Genomic DNA, 23,851 nt, shown 5'->3' with positions numbered 1-23,851 from the left:
AAAGTACCTACCTAAAAGATGTGAACAAAACACATTAATTTTTACAAAATATTTAAAATCATTTTATCTTTGAATTCATTTTTGTGAAGAATTATTTTACAAAAAGGTCATTGCCGTGTTGCTCCGGTTAAAGGCCATCAACCAAAAGTATGGGTGGTTGTGTGATTTCTCATATAAAACCTCAATTATTATGAGATGGTTTAATGTGATATTTTTTTGTTTTCAAAAAGTACATGCATTCTTGTATGGAAACATATATATTGGAAATTACCATATTTACCAATTAGTTACCTTTATGATATATTATAATGATCAACTTTTTTATGGTCCATGAGTTCTGCCACCTATTAAATATTTGATTATTAATAAATGATAGTATATTTTTAACAAAGTATCCAATCAAAATGTAGTCTTCTTTCACCATAATGTCGAGTTCGAGGATTTTGTCATTTTTGGAACTAAGGTAAAAATTCTTCACAAGTGTAAGAGCCATTTGTATGAAATAAGTTAGGTGAGCGACCAAAGAAGCCAATAAGCAAACAAGGTAATCTTCACCACAACATATAACAAAATCCCTTCACTTTGGTTTCTCTAACTCAACAAAAAAATGGATTCCTCTCTTTTACTTCACAACATTATATCTCTCTTATTCATCTTCTTTACCATTAACTACTCTCAATCTCAAACTCCAGTTGCTAAACCGAAGCCTTCAGCCCTTTTCGTGTTTGGGGACTCCACTGTTGATGCAGGAAACAACAACTTCATAAGAACTCCTATGAAAAGCAATTTCCCACCTTATGGTAGGGATTTTATCAACCACATTCCCACCGGAAGGTTCAGTAATGGTCGCCTTGTTCCTGATTTCGTCGGTAAAAATCACTGATTCAAATGGATTTGTTTTTTTTTTTTTGTCTAAAGCTATTGATGTATTAATTTCTTTGTTTTGTTTTTCCAGCTTCATACGTCGGTGTCAAAGATAGTGTCCCAGCTTATTTGGATCCCACTCTTCGGATTGACGACCTAATGACCGGTGTTTCATTTGCATCTGCCGGTTCTGGATTTGATCCTCTTACCCCTACACTTTCCGTATCTCTCTCTCTCTCTCTCTCTCTCTCTCTCTCTCACTCTCTCTCTCTCTCTCTCTCTCGCACACACACACACACACATACATACACAAACACAGTCAAACACACATAAGCACTCAAACACACAAACACCAACATAAGCACTGCCGATATATCTATTTTTGTGTTTGTTTGTGTTCATAGAGAGACAATAATATCAGTTTTAGACACGAATATTGATTAGAGGAAGTTACATATTTCAAATGGTAACAACTTTTTTTCGATGATCAAGCTTCTACTTTGGTCACCCTTCTTTCGTATATTCATTAGAGTACATAATTTTTATAAGGAAACCTATAAAAGATTAGCACTTGCAATGGTTTTCAAAATCCTTTGTACGGGATGATCAGTGTACAGCGGAAAATTAACTATATAGTACGAGTAGCTCATAAATGTTTCTATATTTACAATTTATTGTTTCACTGAAAGTGAATAACGTAAATTGTTATTCACTAGGGTCGTTAGTAACCAGGACCTAAGAATGTTGTGAATCATTGACATGGCATCTTATGCATACGTATATGGAATAGTACTGATAGATGACTTGAAAATGACATTTTCTTATTGAAGTTATTAAAGATATGGTTTTAGATATATGCATGCATCATATAAGCTAGTTTCTTACGTTTTGGATGTGTACATTCTTGTAGGGTGCAATTTCATTGGAACAGCAGATGAAATACTTCAGAGAGTACAAATCGAAGATGGAGATGTTAATTGGGAAAGAACGAACGGTTGATATAATTAAGAGGGCCGCGTTTATGTTAAGTGCTGGAACAAATGATTTTATCGTAAATTATTATGCGTTGGGTGAACCAATATCACAGGTTTTGTATCCGAACGTTTCAAGTTATGAAAACCTTTTGTTTGAAAACATCGACCAGTTCTTGAAGGTATGATTTTATCGTGCATGCTAATCTTATTTATCACATGTTAAGTCAACTACATTGTAAGGTTCATGAAAAATTAAATACATTTTAGGCAATCAATCTCATGTTTAGAAAGAACTAATCGTTTGGTCTGAACTAAAATAAATGAAAATTTAATCTGCTGATTCTTAAATTAGATATATGTGATACAAGAAATGGACGAATGGATACTGTGATAAATGTAGGTTTATCTAATATAGAATTATTATTTGCCCATAATTTAAAATGCCATAAATGGGTACGTGTTACATTGCATGAGACAGTCAGATATACCGACTTTTCATGAGTTAAGTTGACGTTGAAATGTGGGTGAGAAACTAAATAGAAAACGTCATAACAACCTTATTAAATGAGAGTGGGACATGATTAGGTGTTATCTAATAAATTATATTTTGAAGGTACGCATTACTGTTTCCATTTTAAATTGGTTTTAGATATAATTCGATGTAAATATATAAATAAAATTTGTTATCAATATAAAGTTTGTATTTACTTTTGCCTGCCTCACATTTAGATATTGTTATCGTGATATGTCAAATAGCGTGATGTCTCACGTTGGCTTTTGTCTTCGGTATTATCTTTTTATTATGTGCAATCTTATTTCTCAATAATTAAGGAGAAGTTTATATTTTTAATTGATCTGACATGCACTCCTATCATGTGGATTTAATTACTTAATGATAAGTCACTATCCTATAATACTAGTTATAATAAGAAAGAAGAGAAAAATTAAATGCATCATGATATGGACCAATAGTACTGCATGCACTTGTCCATTTTGAATTAATTATTAATTTCACATAATCAAAAAGTTTTCCGTATACATTATGGGTCTATCAACAAAGGCTGTTGTGATATTTTACATGTTTATAAATTTAAATCTAATTAAGAGAACATAGATGATTTTTAGGAGCATGTTAGTTTGCCGGTTTATAAAAAAAAAAAAATATATATGGGGTTCATTTTTTGTTGTTACAATTTTCGGATGTATATAATTTTGAAGGAATTGATGAATGAAGGTGCTAGAAAGATAGCCATGGTAGGTTTACCCCCAATGGGTTGCCTGCCTGAAGTAATTACTTTGAACAGAAATGCTGCAATGAATGGACGAGAATGCGTAGCAACCATGTTATCGGTTGCAAAAGACTACAACGTAATTCTTCAAAACAAATTGAAAGCGATGCAAACTTCTGAAACCAAATTCTATTATGCAGACATATACACACCTCTTCTTGACATGATTCAATTTGGAAAAAGCAAACTTGGTAAGTTAATAAACTTAAAACATATTAGTGTGTTAGCATAAAGATTCCTATCCATATATGTATCTAAAGTTCGTTTTCAGGAGCAAGAGATAATGAAAACATACTAAAATGAATTTTATCCTTTGATAGGTTTTGAAGAGGTGAGTACCGGATGTTGTGGAACTGGATATATTGAAGCATCAATACTGTGCAACATGAACTCGGCTATATGTGACGATGCATCAAAATATGTGTTCTGGGACGCTGTTCACCCAACTGAAAAAGCTTATTACTATGTATTTACAACCATCCGTCCGGTGGTTGATACAGTATTGAATGACTATTAAAGTAAATTAAAATGATTTATCATTAAGCAAGATGATAGGTTTAAAGTCTAGTTCCCATTTAAATGCTTGTTAATGTGTGCTTAGTGTTATTATATGTGTATGTAATATATCCGGCCCACTCTCGATTTGCATAACATTTTGGTTTTAGCTCTATACCTTAAATTATCTAAACCATCCTATTTTGCCATAACCTATTATATTTTACCATGAGTTATCTATTATACTAAAGACATTCACTATGTATTGAACTAATTATTAGAATTTAATTTAATTGATTGACACATCATCATTTTATATTTTATATAATTTTACATTAATTTTACTACAATGCATTGAACTAAGTTTAACGGAATATATTTTTGATAATTGAAAGGTTTTATTTCTCATTGAAAAGTTCAATGATCATTGAACTCTAAAGTGTAATACATTAAATGTCAATTAGGCATTCAATCTCATTCTACTCTTCCATTGCCACTACAAGAATAATGACTAATAGTGGCAACACCATTAGCGACGACGACCAATAAACGTGTTGGATATTGCCGCTAGTCGCCGCTAATAGTGGCTGTTTGAAATGTCACAAACATGCTAAGTAAAATTTTGTTTTAATTCAACCAAAACAATTATTCATTACTTTCAAAAGAGTGATAGTTTCAAAACTATTTCCAATAACATGAGAGTGGTAACATAATCATAAGTATGAAATGCCTTTTGGATGCAATGTAATCATACCGGACTCTTCCGGTTGAAACCAAAAGTACCTCAAATATTTAAACCACAAAACCGTAAACATATATCTTAGTGAGTTCCCTAAAATACCACATACGATACATAACATAACAAGTCTATTTCAACCCCAAGAAGGTGTTATGGGCCAAATCATACTCTTAACCCTTGTCATGGGCCAAATAATGGTCTCTACTTGTGCATGTGTCAGGGAACAAATCCTGGTCTTTTATACAATTGTCATGGGTCAAACTCTAGTCTTACATGCAAATGCCGGGGGTCGAATCCTGGTCTTCCATAAAATGCCAAGGGCCAAACCCTGGTTTTCCATTCAAGTATCACAGAGACATCTAACAACCTACATAGTATAGTGAAAGAACCCACCTCGCAACATAGTCAACAACTAACCAAAGTACATAGCCAAAAAATAGGTACTGCACACCACCTACCGAATCATACAAGGTAAACCTTAGTCTTCCTTCTTAAACTAGCATTTTTACCAAAACTCAAAATTAGTCAAAAGCCAACGGTCAAAGTAAATTGCAGTTAACCTTCACTATGTGGTCATCCTTTGGCCACGTCGTGGGATCTTCTTGACAAAACAATCGCGTTCGAGCCAGCCACCACGTCATGGTAAGCATGACACGATGTTATGGCAACTAGAAAGAAACAAATAAATGGATTAAGCTTTCAATTTGCTAAGCATTAAAATGATACTTTCCAGAAGCATTCTTGGGACCTCAATGGTCTATACAAATCCAAACTTTATGGACATGCATGTCTAATGTATGTCCTTCTCTTATCTAGGTCAAAAATGGTAGAAATACGGTCAAAACGCCCATTAAGGCTTTTAACACTCACTTAACTTCTAGATCTACAAGATATTAAGCTCATGGGACCCTAGAAAGCAATAAAGTTGCTAACTTTATTCCTTTAACCACTCCAACCAAAGCCAATAACCAAAATAAGCTAAAATTACCTAGATCTATAAGGAAGAAACCAATAAGATGAGAGCTTAAGGACTTACAGAGAGTCCAGAAGATGTACACAAGCCTATGGGTAACCACTTGGAAGCTTAGGGACTTACAAAGAGTTCAACAAGATGAGAGCTTAGGTACTTACAAAGAGTACAAAAGATAAGAGCCGAGGGACTTACAAAGAGTCCAGAAGATGAGAGTTGAGGGAGTTACAAAGTGTCCACTTGGGAGGAAAGGCCAACCTTTCCTTGAGAAGCAAGAAGCTCATAGCCTATGGGTAATCTTATCAGAAGACTTCCTTCTTCTTCTTCTACCACGAATAACTAAACCTAAACGAACAACTTATATCCACTTATGTTACACCTTCTTGTTCCTTGATGTAGAGACCAAAAGTCAAACTTCACTTCGCACTTTCGTCTTATGAGTCAGATTTCGCCCAATCTGGTTCGACCCAATATATGTCGCTACTTGTCACTAATCAATGCCCAAGCTGCCTTTGTGTATGCAATTTGTAGCTTATTTAGACTTTGAAAAAACTCATGTTTGTCACATCCAATGACCTTTGACATTCCCATGGTATTACTACTACTTGTGCATAATACAAGTGATCTTCACATAACACGACCAAAACATGATAATATCGTGACAAGCACAATGTTGTCCTGAGATGTACTAACTTAACACTAGCAACAACATAAACTTAACATTCAATCTTTATTATAATTTATCATCATATATTTATTACATAAGGTTTTAGCTAAAGTCTAAACTAACTATTAATCTCTCTAATGTGATCACATTGAAGCTTGGGCTTTTCCTTGATCAGAAGAACAACCAGCCATGACCTGAACAACTAGCCATGACCTGCGGTGCTTCCCTTGCTTCCTCTACCATGAGTTGAAAGGCTCGCCCTTTGGCCCTGAGAGATTCAACTCTGCCCTAATGTACATCGGTTATTCTTAAAGTTGCAGGTGCTGGAGCTTGTATTGTGCCTATTGGATTCATAAGAGGACAATTAGCCCTGATGCCATCCATGTGATTATAGTGGAAACAGTTACACACTCCCCATGCTTCCTGTTTATAGTCTTAACTAAAATGTCCCTTTTTTCCGCACTTGTAGAATATCACATCATAACAATCTCCCTGATGTAATTTTCCACACTTGTTACACCAAGGCCCTTTCTGTTCCCTAGACTTTGACTGGTCATGCTTGAGTCTTTTGGTTGTTGGCTAGGATGGGGTTGGAGTCTTCCTCTTTTCCTTTTGTTGAGTTTCCAACTAAATTTCCTTTCTCCTTGCATTTTCTATCATCTCTGCTAAGGTCTTGTATATATATTGTTCGATACTAACTCCCTGGTATGAATTTTGAGCTTACTATCGAGCCATCTGTACTTGCTCCGATTCTAGGAAAAAAAGGCTATCTTAGTGAACATCTTGGTGATCTCAGCTACCAATTTAGCGGTCTTTTTGAGTGAGACGTATTCTTAAGCGAGCCTGTCCCTCTCTACTGGTGGAACATACTCTGCCTTGAACTTCTCAACAAACTATTCCCAAGTTACTGCATTCTTCTTAGGAGATGAATAATTTTAGTGACAAAGTTAAACTAGCCTTTTGCTCCTAAACGTAGAATATTTTGTATGTATCTAGACTTCACGTTTTCCGGACAAGCACAATTGTAAAAGTATCCTTCTACATCCGAGATCAACCTCACGGAAATAACTATATCTCTAAGACCATCAAACACGGGAGCTTTGGAGTTGTTGAAATCTCGATACGGCATTTCCTTTTCTCCAAACGAGGTTGCAGTAGCAACAACAATAGTGGCTGAAAAGACAACAATACTAGCAACAGTAGAGTATCGTTCATCGAACAAGGCTATCAATTAAGTGTTAGTAGTTCTTGACATTTTTGGAATCGTCTATCTTACAGTCACTGTCACACCCCCAAACCGGAGCGGCAGAATTGTCTTGGTGTGGATGACATCATGTGAAGTATCACATCACATACATCATAGTAATCAAAGTACAACAGCCATTGCATTAATAATGTATAAGTTTTACATAAGTGTTCAAGTCATTGTATATATGACATCAAAAGTTATATATATATATATATATATATATATATATATATATATATATATATATATATATATATATATATATATATATATATATATATAGCAAAAGATAGAAGACATGAATTTATACTGCTCCATCTTCTCAAAAATCTTAGGAAAGTACTTGTTTACTGGTTCCCTGAGAATACAAGTATTTTGAAAAATAGAGTATCAATATTTAAGTTAGTGAGTCATAAGTATTTATATTTAGAAGCTTGTTTTTTGTTTCTTGAAATAGTAATCATGTTTATTGTTCAAGAAAATCCAATATTTTCTAATATAACTAAAAATTAGTTTTAATACAATAAATTTGTTCCGTGTAATTGTTTTTATACTATAAAATAGTGTAAGATAGTTTTAGTTTACAATAGATCTATAAAAAGAATGTTTTTATATTGTTATGTTCTCTTTGTTGTAAATCGGTACGTTGTATTTGTACCACGTTAGTGTAAACCCGATATGTTGTATCTGTAGCCTGTTAGTATAGACCTGGTACATTGTATTTGTAGCCCTTCTAGTATAAACCTGGTATGTTGTATTTGTACCCTGTTTAGTATAAACCCGGTACATTGTATTTGTACCCCATTAGTATAAACCCGGTACGTTGTATTTGTACCCCGTTTAGTAAAAACTCGTTATGTTGTATTTGTACCCCGTTTAGTATAAACCTGTTATGTTGTATTTGTACCCCGTTTATTGTAAAGTAATTTGTACAAGAGTATATAGTTAAACCTTGTATACTTGACTAGTGAAAATAGAGTGAGAGTTCCATAAATTATACCTATTATAATTTATATTTGTATTCTGTTTGATATGGTTTGTTCGTGAAAGTACCCCCTTTGCTCGGCATGTTACAAAGGGTAATGAAACTGATTGAAGTACTTATATATATATATATATATATATATATATATATTTATAAAACTTATACAATTAAAACTGAAACGACATTCAGACAAATGATGTTACCTTAAGCCCACATCCAAACAAGGAAAAAGAAATAAATAGAATTATTAGTCCTAAGCCCTTTAAATCTTATTTCTATATATATATATATATATATATATATATATATATATATATATATATATATATATATATATATATATATATATATATATATATATATATATATATATATATATAATTTTAGCAAAATATCAGTAAAAAAGAGTAGATTAGACATTTAAAGGCGTTTTAGAAATATTTAGAAATCATTTATTTGTAAACACAATATTCTTGTGTTAGAATTGTATCCCCCCCCCCCCCCCCAAACATTGAAAAATAGAAAAGACGCAGGGGTATGAACTTACCTTGTGTGTTAGTTCCTGGTTGATTACAATGTGGTTGTGACGATCCTTTGCTTAGACCACGCAATTATAAATCTATCCTAATACTAGTTATACGCATATTTGTATTCATAAATTAGCTAACTAGTAATTTAACATGATAATAGCATTAGATTTTATAGACTACTTACAAGTAGTGAAGAGATTCCTGGGTATTGATTTGAAAGTTCAAATCAAGTTTGAAATTTTGAAGTTTAATTAACTGCTTGTAGATACAAAGGATTTTCTATGTGTATTGAGATCATATGTGTGAAATGAGTTCACTGTTAATGTATAATGAGTTCATTTGTTCCTTAAATATGAAGTAAACTCATAAGGCGGTGAATATAGGGTTTACGGTGTAATCACGTTGGAAAGCTAACTTTGGATAAGATTTGATGATATTTTATGAGGGTTTATGGTTATATACTTCTATTATGAAGTGTTTACGATCTAGAAACTCAAATGGTGAAGGGTTTATGGTTTGACTTCATTCTAATTAGATGTTCACAGTTGGAACTCTATTTCCTAATGTGTTTACAGTTTGTGCTTTTGGTTTCTAAATGATGTTCATGGTTTTTATTTTATTCTAAAGTTGTTCACGGCTTTGGTTTGATTTCATATGTTCTTCACAGTTTTGAATCCTTATCTTAAAGGTGGGTTCACGGTTTTGTATATTATATATATAATTCATAGGATTCATTATATATATATAATTCATAGGAGTTTGGTTTTCAAAGATATGTTTATGCAATAATTTATATAAACAAGTCCTATTGCACTCAAAGTTCTTAATGTATAAATATTATGATGTTAAATTACTTGCATACTATTGTAGTTTAAACCTATATTGATCTGAAATAGTGAGTTGTTACATTATCCCCCCCCCCCCCCTCCGTTAAAGGGAATCTCATCCCAAAATTAAGACTATAGAGATACACTAGGACTAGGGAAAAATATGTGGATACTTTTGTTTCATTTGATCCTCCCGCTCCGAAGTGAATTCAGTTCCCCGCTTTGCATTCCAGCGAACCTTCACTATCGTGATATAACTTTGTTTGGTTCTATTTACTTACGTGTCTAGAATTTCTACTAGTTCTTCTACAAAGTTTAGGCTCTCTTTTATCTTGTTTTCATAGAGTGGGATAACAAGAGTCTCGTCGGATAAGCACTTCTTTAGGTTACACACATGAAAGATAGGGTGTAGGTTACAAAGTTCTTGAGGTAGTTTGAGTTTGTAAGCTACTGGACCGATTCTAGCAAGAATCTCGAACGGTCTATTGTACCTTAGATTTAGTTTTCCATGCTATTCAAAGCATATCATGGCATTCCAGGGTGTGACCTTCAACATGATGCAGTCACCAACCTGGAATTCCAAGGGTTTTCTCCTTTTGTTTGCATAGCTTTTCTTTCGGTCTCTGTAAGCTTTAAATTGTTCTCGGATTTGTACTATCTTCTTAGTAGTTTCTCAAATGATTTCCAGAGCAGTGAGAGTGCTGTTAGGAACTTGACCTCTAGCCAGTTGCGTGTGACCCACACCAGCCCAACACAGATGTGATATGTACTTGCGACCATAGAGGGCTTTGAATGGAGCAACCGTAATGCTAGTATGGTAACTGTTGTTGTACGAGAACTCAACTAGTGGTAAGTGGGTATCCTATGATTTACCAAAGTCGATCACACATGCTCTCAACATGTCTTCTAACGTTTGAAGCGTTCTCTCACTTTGTCCGTCAATTTGTGGATGATAGGTTGTACTCATGTCCAGACTAGTTCCCAGAGAATTCTAAAGTGACTGGCAGAATCGTGAGGTGAATCTACTATCTCGGTCAGAGATAATAGACATTGGTAGACTGTAGAGTCTAACTATCTCTCTGATGTATGCTCTAGTTAGCTTCTCCATCTTGTCTTTTTTCCTTTATTAGTAAGAAGTGTGCGGATTTGGTTAATCTATTGACGATTAGCCAAATGGTATCATGACCACCCATTGTCTTGGGTAACTTGGTTATGAAATCCATTGTAATCCACTCCCACTTCCATTTGGGGATTACCAGTTGCTATAGCAGACCTGAAGGCTTTTGGTACTCTACCTTGACTTTGACTCAAGTAAGACACTTGCCCACAAAGCTAGAAATCTCAGTCTGAATGTTAGGCCACCAATAAAGTTTCTTAAGGTCCAGATACATCTTTTCTGAACCTGGGTGAACGGAGTATCGTGTCTTGTGTGCTTTAGTCATGACCACCTCTCTGTAACCACCGAACTTTGGTGTCCAGATCCGGTTCATGAGATATCGGGCTCCATCACCTTTGATTTCTAAATTTTTGTCCATTCCTCTAAAAGATTCACCTACCACATTCTCGGGTTTTAAGCCCTCAATTGAGACTCTTTGATCTGTGTGGACAGGTGTGAATGAATTGTAAAGGTTAACGAATTTACTCGACGTCCCGAGTATTCTTTTCTACGAAGGGCATAAACTACTACATTGGCTTTATTCGAATGATAACGAATTTCGCATTCGTAATCATTTAATAGCTCCACCCAACGTCATTGTCTCATGTTCGGATCTTTCTGGTCAAAGATATGCGGAAGACTTTTATGGTCCGTGAATATTGTCCATTTCGTTCCATATAGGTAGTGTCTCATTCTGGGGAATGAGAAATCATTTCGCAATTGACGCCGCCTAAGACCCCGCAGTTGAATGATGTAACTGAGAGGCGTAATCGAACATTACTAAACATGGTTCGTTCCATTATCTTAAGGAATATACGATCCCTTATCTTAAGGACAGGTTACTGATAAGATCAGAGTTTCACATCGTCTTTGAGAGTTGTGATTGCTAATCGGATCCTGAAGTCCTACTTGTATTTGTAGTTACTAGACTTATCCAAGTGGGATACTACAGGATTTGTGTCTAAGCTCGTAACTATATTTGGTATGTGCTTGACCCAGTTGTGCATGGCCCTTTTGGGTTGCCTTCACCAAAGCAATTGGACAAGATGATTTATAGAGAGATAGTTTATTATGGTTTATTAATATATTATATGAATAATATATTAAAGGAGAAATCACATAGTTTAATTAATATTAGTCAAGAATTAATTAAGAATTAATTTTATGGCTAAAAGAGATTAATTAAATAAAGGGGACTGGAACTGTCAATTGTGTGATAGTTGGTTTTGGGCGGTGAATCTTCCTAGGCATAAGGGGGACAAAATTAGGAGTGTAAGCCCACTCTAATTTCGTCCAAAGAGGCCTTATTCCAAAAGGTTCTCTAGCTGCTTAGGGCCTAAGTCATCCAAATAGGGTTTTGACTGAAACCCTAGCAGCTCAGCTATATAAGAGACCCCAGGACTTCAGTTTCGGCTACACCAAGAAATCCTAAGGTTACTATAGCTGAAATTCAGCCTCTCTCCTTCTCTCTTCTAGATCATCCTCTTTGTTGTGGTGTTTGTGAGCCATTAGGGGTGTTACAATTGTGACACCAAGCTTCTTGAAGATTGAAGATTCTTGCAACTACTGAAAGGTATCATCTAAACTCGTTTTGTTATAGATATCGATTTTAATGTATGCTAGATTAGGGTATTCAAGGCTTGAATGAATTGCATGTACAATAGAGAAGCCTATATTTAAGCTTTGTAGTTTTGCATGAGCACATAAGATTGTTCTTTTGTAAAAAACCCATCAGAAACCTACTTTGCTAATCCAAAATTCGCACTTTGAGAATTCATATATAGCTTCTCTGCTCTCAATGTTTGCAACACTTGTCGGAGACGTTAGCTATGCTCATCCTTACTTCGTGAGTAGACAAGGATGTCGTCTATGAAGACTATAACGAATTTGTTCAGGTAAGGACGACACATTCTGTTGATCAAGTCCATGAACACTGCAGGTGCATTCGTTAATCCGAAAGGGATCACTATAAACTCATAATGACCATAACTTGTTCGGAATGTTGTTTTAGGAACATCCTCCTCTAGAGCTGATAGATGGTGATACCCGGATCTTAAGTTAATCTTTGAAAAGAAACTTCAACTTATAGTTGTTCGAATAGATCATCAATACGTGGTAGAGGGTATCGATTCTTGATGGTAAGCTTATTTAGCTCACGGTAGTCTATGCACATGCGGAAGAATCCATCATTCTTCTTCACGAACAAGACCAGTGCTCCCCAGGGTGAGAAGCTCGGTCTAATGAAACCTTTGATAAGAAGTTCGTTCAACTAGCTGGATAGTTTCTGTATTTCTGCTGGTGCAAGATGATAATGTGATTTGGCTACGGGGGTAGCTCCAGGGATTAAGTTGATTCTGAATTTGACTTGTCTTTCTGGTAGGACTCCTGGAAGATCATCGGGGAAAATGTCGGGGAAATTACAGACATCGGGAATGCTCTCGAAGTCCTTTACTTATTGTTTCTTGCCTAGTACGTGAGCTTGAAAAGCACAATACTCCTTACGAAGATACTTTTGCGCCTTGATACAGGAAATGATTTGTAGGTTCGCACTGGATTTGTTGCCGTAAATGATAAGGGTTTCGTTACTGGGCAGGTTAAGGCGAATGGCTTTCTCGTAACATAGGATGTCAGCACGATTAGGTCTTAAGCAATCCATACCAATGATGACGTTGACACTTTTTATGGATACTGGCCTTATGTCGATTGGGAAGGAAAAGTTATTTAGAGTAAGGGTACATCGTATGTATATATTGTTAGTGCTCTCGGTTTTCCCGTTGGCCATTTCAACATCGAAGGTATCTTTTAGTGGCTGGGAACTTTGTTTTAGTAAGTGTTCGAATTTATGGCTCACGAAGCTTTTCTCTGCACCACTATGAAATAGAATGCGTGCGTATGAATTGTTGAGAGGAAACGTACACGTGACCACAGTAGGGTCTGCAACGGCTTCCTCGTGACCAATAGCCAATATTCTTCCCACATCACTGACATTCCTTTCCTTTGGACAATCCTTTTTGAAGTGTCCAATTTCACCGCACTCATAATGCGACAACTATCAAATTCAGGTCACTCTCAGACTCATGCAACTTTTTATAAAACCCATATATGTACAACATGCCATGGCCTAGTAATATAAATTAGGTCAAAATCTTGCATAAAATAGGATCCAACTAAAATCTAGGAATAATATACTTAACTCTTACGATTCTAGTAAGTTGTCTAGCTACTGTAGGAAATGCCAATACCCGAATTAGAATAAACTTCAAACTTTGTTACAATTGAAAAAGGGTATAAAACCCTAAAAATAAATTAAAATATTCTAACTTCATTTCAATATGATGGTGAATATCTAACAAAGTTCCAAAAGCGCTATAGAGCCCAAAAATCAAAATTTATAAACTTTAAAACCTATAAACTCTATAAGATTTTTTTTGAAGCTCCTAATATTAAATTTAAATAATCAAATTATGGGATATAATCAAAGGATAAAAATTTTAATTATCAAACATAAATCATATATATGAGCTAGAAATAATGATTTTAATGTATCAAGATTTAAATAAAGGAGCATTTTATAAAAATTTGAAAGTTAATAAAAATATTTGAATGAAAAGTTTATAAACATAGATTAAGAGAGAGAATACCTCTCTCATCTACCCAAAATATAGCACCCTCTCTCCAAGGCTCGTTTTTCCCCAAAAATCTCAATCATTTTATTCTTCAATTACACTTAAATTTCAACTTCATTCTCTCTCTCACACTCCAGTCTTTACAACACTTAAAATCTCGATTTCTCTCTCTCTCTAAACCCATGAAATTCTCCAGCCCATAACACCTCTCAACCTTCAAATCTTCATCTTCTAAGGTTGTTCTTTAAGGTAATCACAAAAATCCTTCATTTTCCTTTTTTTTTAAAGGTTTTTCTTGTACTTCTCATTCTTCTACACCATTCTTTATGAAAATTCATGAACATACCCATGAATGTCGAGTTTGATGATGATGATGGTAGGGTTTCACCCAAGAACAACATGCATGTTGTTTAATTGTGAAATCCAATGACCAAAACCTATGTCAAACCTTAAAATCGGATTTTTACGAGTTTTAAACGTTCATACACCTTATGCATTGAAGTATTTCCTTTGAAAACATCACTATGACCAACATATGTCTATGCATGGTCTTCAAACCATGATGCATGTGATGAACACCAAGCTAAAGAGCTTGATAATCAAAGTACATTGTTAATAGTGCATGTAAATGATTTTATTTATAAAAAAATCTAAAGTCCTTTTTAGTTTGAAATAAAATTTCACCAGATTCCCAGTAAGATGAAATGAATATCTGGAAAATCCCAGTAGCTTTTATCATTTCCTTGATTTATTAAGATTGTTACAACAAAACAAGGGCTTAAATCATATAAAATAGTTTCTAAGGTCTATAAATCCTTGATAAATTTGTGGATGACCCATAAGGTAGATGATGGCGCCTCATTAAGTTTCATCAATTTTTGTTGCCGTTTAGTAGAACTTTTGATTTTCTTTTTGTTTAGCCCCAATAAATCATAAAACCACGTTTGAAAACATGAAAATGATATATAACAATTTTCGCAGGTCCTACTAGAGGTGCAAGACTCAGAAAAAAATGTTCAGAATTTTTCATACTGCATTCCTATTTTTCCCTGATTTTTATATTTATAATGAACTAAAAACAAAAAAAAAATAGTTCTGCTCATCCAAAATTCACGAAACTTTAACAGAGCACCTTATAATATATTAGGATGCTACATAAAAAGTTTTATGATTTTTATATACTGTATGCTATTTGTTTCATATTTTCGCAAGATTAAATACACTTAAACCCATTTCTTATTAGAATAAATGCACAAAAATCATAAAATTAGGTCAAACAGTTTATAAATCAATTTTTATATTTTTCGAAGCTTAATAATGTTTAATAACAGTAATAGAAAAAGTTTGGGTAATTTTGGAAACCATTTTCTATTTATTTCATTTTTTTATTATAATAAATGCACAAAAATCATAAACTTGGGTTAAACAGTCTATAAATCCATTTTTATATTTTCCCAATTTAATAATGTGGGATAGCAGTAATAGAAAAATTTTGGAAAATATTTTTTATTTATTTCATTATTATTATAATACATGCACAAAAATCATAAAATTGAGTTAAACAGTTTAGAAATCCATTTTTATATTTTTCCCGACTTAAGTAGGTCTAATGGAAGCATTATAAAAAGCTTCAGAATTTTTATTCCTTGGATGCCATTTTTCATGAATATATATTGTTTTGAAGGCTTAAAAATTAGGAAAAATAGTTAATCACATCAAAAATTCAAGGGAAAATTTATGAAAAACCTCTACTATATTTAGAATGAAAATACAAGGTTTGAAAACTTTTAGAAACTGTTTGGTAATATTTTACATTTTTAGGAGTTTAAAATACCTTTAAATGTGTAAAAGTATCCTCAATATATATATATATATATATATATATATATATATATATATATATATATAGAAAATTAATATCTAAAATTGTTTTAACCACATGAGTTATAAAATTTCATAATTTCAAAAAAATAGTAACCAATTAATATAAAACCAATATTTGGAAATTTTTTTTTGGGGAATTCTCTATATGTAGAGTTAGTATATTAGCATTAGATTTTTTGACATAAAACTCACTACTGTGTGTTTGATGTCGAACGATCCCGGTAGTAAGACGTTAGTGTATTCCGAGGCACCACTTGTACCTACTTGAAACATTGTGAGTATTCACGGACTCCCCTATTTTCAGTTTTTGTGTTTTGGGGTGGAAAAGCATGTCCGAAAAACTATTTATTGTTCATTGTTTTTAAATTGAATTGTATTAAACTTGATTGTTATTTTATTGCTATATTCTGCTATGTATGTCTATGCAACACGAAACATGAGAACTTCTCGTCTCAAGACTCTTCCCTTGTACTTTATTCCAACCATTAACTCTTTCAGTCAATGGTCATTGTAGATATCGCTATTAGGAATTGACAACTCCTCACTCGCCTGATTCCTGGAGTGCATGATACCATTTAATCTATGGAACAATATGCATAGATCTTGATAGGGAATCAGTCATAGGCTTGGTTGGGAACTCATTGTTTGCTCATACACATACAAACTTGTTATTTATTAATTATTATTGCAATAAACTCGTTTATCAATTATAGCAATCAACTTTGTTTCTCATTATAGCAATGAACTTGGTTTCTCATTAAAGCAATGTACTTGTATTTATAGAAAGTCTTATACCAAATCTTGATTTTATAAACTTCTGAACTCACCAACTATTTTCATAGTTGACACTCGTTTTACATGCTTTTTCGGGAAAGAATTAGTAAGGAGATATAAAAATCCATCATCATAGAGCATTTTGCATCGTGTGGAAGTTATTTTATGAAGTTATATTTTGAACAATGTCATTTTGGAAAACCTGTACTTTGTTTTGTTTAAATTTTGGGTTGTAAACTTTTAAATATTGCTATGCTGATGTATCTTTATCTTTTGCAATGAATCCTTTATCATTGTCATATCTTGCGTTTCCACATTAGCGGGGTGTGATAGAAATGGTATCAGAGCTAAAGTTATAGAGAACATCAGTTTTCATTTAAGAAACACAACCTATAACTAAAACTTATAAATATTCTTTTTATATCAAGCATATTTCTAATATAATTAGGTCGGGAGTTGTATCATTGGACCTCAATTTAACATAGCCTGATCACCTACGTTTAATTAAGGAAAGATTTATACAAAGCTTGAGCTAATTATAATGGGAATATGTTCAACAAAAATTTTGAGAAAACTTTATTTCAAAAATTCAAAAAAAAAAGTGAATTTTGGTATGTGTAAGCATTGCATATTATAGGCATTCATTGTTATTTATTTCATATCTCATTGAAACTATGTCTTAGTCCGCTATGTCGACATCATCATCCTCTCGCGCTACCCCCTCGGCTGATGAGTCTGACTATGTCACTGTTATCACTCAACGTGATCCCCCACCTCTTTGGAAGAGGACACCTCGGAAGATATGGAAGACACGGGAGACTCTGTGGAGATTAGCAACAACAGCGCCCCGAGTCAGCAACGTGAGGCATTGCCTGGTTGCCACAACCACCACTTTACGGGCTTTGTATTCGGAGGACGGAAAGGAAGAGTGTTCCTATCCTGGGAAGGATAGCAAGTAGTACAACAAGACTTGGCACGGCGGGACCCAGTAGGGTAGGAGCCAACATTGCAGGACTGAGAGCACCCGCACCACAATGAGTCATAAGGATACCTATTAGGCAGTCAGGTATGACCCCGGAGGAGTCCCAAAGAATGCAGTGGATGACAGTGGTCCTACATCATAGTCTCACTATGATAGTTGGGCATCTAAGAGGTTTTGGATGAAGTAATGATAGGGATGGACATCCTGTTTCAGCATTCGATAGAGGCTACTGATACTGCTAGTGCTACTAGACGAGTGATAGGTCGTGCAATGACCACATGCATGTTATGTGTTTGGAGGACTGTTACTGTTTGTGGTGTTGATGTTTCTTATTGGGATGGCAATTCGTATTTGGTTCTGATTTTAGTATTTTATCTTATCATGTATTGAAAACCCGTGTAGGGTGTCTTTTAGGAAAAACATTAAAACTTTATTTTGGGATTGATGTATTGTTTTGGTTTTAAAACAATTTCAAGTGGTAATGTAAAAGTTTATTTTTATGTTTGAAAATTTTTACTATGAGACCAAACCCTGGAATTTTATTTAGTGAACGGTTGAATAAAAATATTTTTCTGTTTCAAATCAATATGCATAGTAATAATGCAAACCATTAATTTGACAACACTTATGGTATTCAAAATAGTAGTGAACTAAATATTATACATTATTTTATGTATTTATACATATTTCTTCTCTTGTGTCTTAGAACCATGTAAGGTAGGCCTAATCACGGGCACCCACAAAACGAAACACCCGACGTTGCTCAAATTGTAGCACAACAACTCATGGCATCAATCCCAAACATTGATACGCAAGTAACTGTGGGTCTTAATGCTAACCAAGGAAGTAGTGGAGGAAACCGAGGAAACAATGAAAGAGAATGCAAGTACAAGTCCTTTATGGCCTGTAAACCTAAGAATTCCATGGAAAGGAAGGTGCGATCAGGTTGCTGAAATGGATTGATAGCATGGAGTCGGTCTTTCACATTAGCAAATGCCTCGAGCGCAACAAAGTTGATTATATAACTTGTTTACTCCAGGATAGGGCATTGACCTGGTGGAATACTCTAGTGCAAACCGAGCCCGTGCAGCGGCATATCAGCTAACTTGGGAAGACCTAAAGAAGCTGATGATAGAGGAGTATCGTCCCAAGGATGAAATTCAGAAGCTTGAATATGAGTTTTGGAACCATTATATAATTGGAACGCAAATAAAGAAGTATACAGTCCGATTTCATGAACTAGCAAAACTGGTACCTCACATGGTTACTCTTTAGGAGAAACGGATAGATCGTTACATCTGGGGTCTGGCACCAGAAATTCGGGGAATGGTTACTTCAGCAAACCCAAATACCATTCAAAGTGCAGTAAGTCTATCAAATCAACTAACGAATGATGTTAAAAAAAACGGGAGCATCGACAAAGGAAAAATCTAGTAGCAAGAGGAAGCCAACAGATCATAGAGAGAAGAAGTATGGAGGCAAGTCAGGGAGGAAGCAGAAAGTCTCAAGAAACTTTATGGTAAGAGCCTAGGAGCAAGATCCAGTGAAAAATTAGGAATAGAATGTCATGGAAATGCAGGAGCGAAAGCAGTCGACAGGTTCGCACCCGAAGTGCATTAAGTGTAACTTCCATCACAAGGGAGCTTGCCTGTGTGCCAAAACTGTAATCAGATAGGCCATTACCCGGAGTATTGTAAGCTGAATAAGGATGGAAAAAGGACATGTTACGAGTGCGGGAGTACTGATCACCTCCATAACTCTTGTCCCAAAGTAAACAAGGGGCCTGGTAATAATGGACAAGGCCAAGTTAGGAAAAATTTCCAAGGAAATCAAGGTGGGCGGCCAAGAGGTGTAGCCTTTGTGATTGGTGCAGAAGAAGCTCGTCAAAACCCTAAAGTGATAACAAGTACATTTCTCCTGAACAATCATTTAGCATCATTAATATTCGATACAGGACCAGATAGGAGTTTTGTTTCATTAGCATTTAGACCATTAATCAACTTGAAATCAAGAAAGATGAGGAATACTTATGCTATTGAACTTGCTGATGGGTATTAAATTAGGGCTAATGAAATAATTCCAGGTTGTACTTTGAACTTAGCTGATAAACTATTTAGCATTGACCTAATTCCCATAGAGCTAGGTAGTTCTAATGTAATAGTAGGAATAGATTGGTTATCCAAGAATAGAGCGAACATGGGTTGTTATGAGAAAGTCATTAGGGTACCTCTCCCCAATCATAAAACCCTTATCATACATGGTGAGAAGCCAAGAAGAAATTTAAACATTGTGTCAAGCATGAAGATACACAAGTACCTTAAGAAGGATTGTATTGCATTCATGGCCCTATATGGTAGAAAGAAAACCAAAAGCTAAGCAGCTCAAAGATATCCCGGTGGTTCAAGACTATCCCGAAGTGTTTCTGGAAGAATTACCCGTTCTACCCCCTCACAAGCAGGTCGAATTTCGAATCGAATTAATTCCCAGAGCGGCACTAGTAGCTAAAGCACCATATCGCCTCGCGCCATCCGACATGCAAGAATTGTCCGGACAACTTCAAGAATTTCTAGACAAAGGGTTTATACGACCAAGTTCCTGACCTTAGGGAGCCCCGATGTTGTTCGTCAAAAAGAAAGACGGGTCCTTCCAAATGTGTATTGATTACAAAGAACTGAACAAGTTGACAATCAAGAATCGATATCCTCTTCCTCGAATTGATGACTTGTTCGATCAGTTGCAGGGCGCTTCATACTTCTCAAAGATCGACCTCCGATCAAGATATCGTCAACTAAGAGTTCACGAAGGAGGTATTCATAAAACAACATTTAGAACCTGTTATGGACATTATGAGTTCTTAGTCATACCTTTTGGACTAACGAACATGCCAGCTGTTTTCATGGATTTGATGAACATGGTCTGTAGACCATACTTAGACATGTTCGTGATCGTATTCATTGATGACGTACTTGTTTCTTCGAAAACCAAAGAAGATCATGAGCAACATCTGAAGCTGATGTTGGAGCTATTGAAGGAGCAAAAATTGTATGCCAAGTTCACTAAGTGTGAATTTTGGATCCGGAAGTACATTTCCTTAGTCATATGGTCGGCAAAAGAGGAATTCATGTAGATCCAGCTAAGATTGCTCAACCATTAACATCTTTGACCCAAAAGGACAGAAAATTTCTCTGGGAAGAGAAACACGAAGAAGCTTTCCAAATCCTGAAAAACAAACTATGCAATGCACCAATTCTGGCCTTACCAGAGAGTATCAGTGAACTTTGTAATGTATTGTGATGCGTCTCATCAAGGATTAGGATGTGTGTTAATGCAAAAAGATAAGGTCATTACGTATGCTTCCAGACAACTCCAACCGCATGAGAAGAATTATACAACCCACGATCTAGAACTAGGAGCAATAGTTTTCGCTCTTAAGATATGGAGGCATTCTTTTATGGAACCAAGGGCATCATTTATACTGATCAGAAAAGCCTTCAGCATATCCTAAATCAAAAAAATGTTAAACATGCGGCATAGGAGATGGGTAGAGTTGTTTAGTGATTCTGACTGTGAGATACGATATCACCCAGGCAAGGCTAATGTAGTTGCCGATGCTCTTAGCAGAAAAGAAAGAGTGAAACTTTCTTGTGTGAGAACTTTAGGAATGGTAATACAGACAAGCTTGAAATATCAAATCATTGAGGCCCACGAGAAAGCCTTGCTCAAGGAAAATATTCCAGGTGAAACTTTAAATGGTTTAGAAGTGAGATTTGAAACCTAACCCGACGGAGTTTGTTATTTAAGGATAGGGTTTGGATTCCATGGGTTAACAATTTGAGAGACATAATACTAAAGAAGTCTCATCGATCTAAATACTCAATCCACCCTGGAGCGGATAAGATGTACAAGGATCTTCAAGAGTACTATTGGTGGCCTGGAATGAAAAAGAATATTGCGTTGTAAGTTAGGAAGTGTTTGACTTGCTCAATAGTCAAAGCTAAAACATCAAAAACCATCTAGCTTATTGCAATAGCCTGAAATTCCCCAATGGAAATGGGAGCAGATACCCATGGATTTCATTACCAAACTTCCTAGAACTTCTAAAGGTCACGATCCAATTTGGGTCATAGTGGATCGACTGATGAAATCCAATTCCTTTCTTGCTATTCGGGAAGACATCATTTCTGATAGAGATAGTCGCTTTACATCATGATTTTAGTGGATGTTACAAAAGGCACTAGGAACCAAGATAAATTTGAGCATAGCTTACCATACTCAAACATAGAGAACAATACAAACATTGGAAGACATGCTACTGGCATGTGTCATTGAGTTCAAAGGAAATTGGGATACTCAATTGCCTCTAATTGAGTTTTCCTACAATAAGAGTTACCATACAATTATCTAATGTGCTCCGTATGAAGCATTATATGGACGCAAGTGTCGTTCTCCGTTGTGTTGGATAGAAATCGGAGATAGACAATTATCTAGACTCGACCTTATTCAAGAAACAACTGACAAGATTACTATCATCAGAGATAGGCTTAAAGCCACCAGAGATCATCAGAAAAGTTATGCAGACAATCGTCGAAAACCATTAGAATTCCAAGTTGGAGACAAGGTACTCTTAAAGGTGTCGCCTTGGAAAGGGCTTGTACGTTTTGGTAAGAAAGGAAAACTAAGCCCAAGGTATGTTAGAACCTTTGAGATCACTAAAAGGATCGGTCCGGTGGCATATAAACTTCAATTATCCCAAGAATTAAGCGCCATTCATGACACATTCCACATCTCTAATCTTAAGAAATGTTTAGCCGACGAAGCATTGATAGTACTCTAGAGGAAATTAAGATCAATGATAAGCTAAACTTTGTTGAGGAACCGATAGAAATTCTTGACAGGGAGGTGAAACAACTTAAGCGGAGTAAGATTCTGATTCTGAAAGTTCGATGGAAATCAAAATGCGGGTCGGAGTACACCTGGGAGCGTGAGGACTTCATGAAGGAAAAGTATCCACAACTTTTTCCATACGATCACAAATGATGACATAGAATGAATTTCGGGACGAAATTCTTTTTGAGTGGGGGATACTGTGCCAACTATCAAATTCAGGTCATTCTCGGACTCATGCAACTTTTATAAAAACCATATATGCACAACATGCCATGCCTAGTAGTATAAATTAGGTCAAAATCTTGCATAAACTAGGATCCAACTAAAATCTAGGACTAATATACTTGACTCTTACGATTCTAGTAATTTGTCTAGCTACAGTAGGAAATGCCAATACCTGAATTAGAATAAACTTCAATCTTTGTTACAATTGAAAAAGGGCATAAAACCCTTAAAATAAATTAAAATATTCTAACTTAATTTCAATATGATGGTGAATATCTAACAAAGTTCCAAAAGCGCTAAAGAGCCCAAAAATCAAAATTTATAAACTTTAAAACCTAAAAACTCTATAAGATTTGTTTTGAACCTCCTAATATCAAATTTAAATAATCAAATTATGGGATATAATCAAAGGATAGAAAATTTTAATTATCAAACATAAATCATATATATGAGTTAGAAATAAAGATTTTAATGTATAAAGATTTAAATAGAGGAGCACTTTAAAAAAATTTGAAAGTTTATAAAAATATTTGAATGAAAAGTTTATAAACATAAATTAGGAGAGAGAAGACCTCTATCATTTACCCAAAATCTGGCACCCTCTCTCTCCAAGGCTCCTTTTTCCCCAAAAATCTCAATAATTTTATTCTTCTCTTACACTTCAACTTCCCCTTCATTCTCTCTCTCTCACACTCCACTCTTTACAACACTCAAAGTCTCTATTTCTC

General features: G+C 34.9%; 1 protein-coding gene across 2 annotated transcripts; it reads left to right on the top strand.

The window, feature by feature from the left end:
• Positions 1–430: 430 nt before the first annotated feature.
• LOC145045894 (GDSL esterase/lipase At5g45960-like) lies at positions 431–3,797 on the top strand. 2 transcript variants are annotated; one of them, XM_078994191.1, is made up of 6 exons: positions 431–544; positions 693–869; positions 956–1,086; positions 1,775–2,017; positions 3,057–3,318; positions 3,448–3,797. In XM_078994191.1, exons 2-6 carry the CDS (start codon positions 776–778, stop codon positions 3,642–3,644), a joined length of 927 nt encoding a protein of 308 aa, XP_078850317.1. In that variant the 5' UTR covers positions 431–544; positions 693–775; the 3' UTR covers positions 3,645–3,797. The 2 variants fall into 2 exon arrangements, with proteins under 2 accessions (XP_078850317.1, XP_078850312.1); XM_078994186.1 differs by lacking the exon at positions 431–544 and having other exon boundaries at positions 551–869.
• Positions 3,798–23,851: the final 20,054 nt, after the last annotated feature.

The sequence above is a fragment of the Lactuca saligna genome, chromosome 1 (genome assembly GCF_052625555.1).
Source record: "Lactuca saligna cultivar CGN05327 chromosome 1, ASM5262555v1, whole genome shotgun sequence".
Taxonomy (NCBI): Eukaryota; Viridiplantae; Streptophyta; class Magnoliopsida; order Asterales; family Asteraceae; genus Lactuca; species Lactuca saligna.
This window is presented reverse-complemented; position numbering and strand designations above follow the sequence as displayed.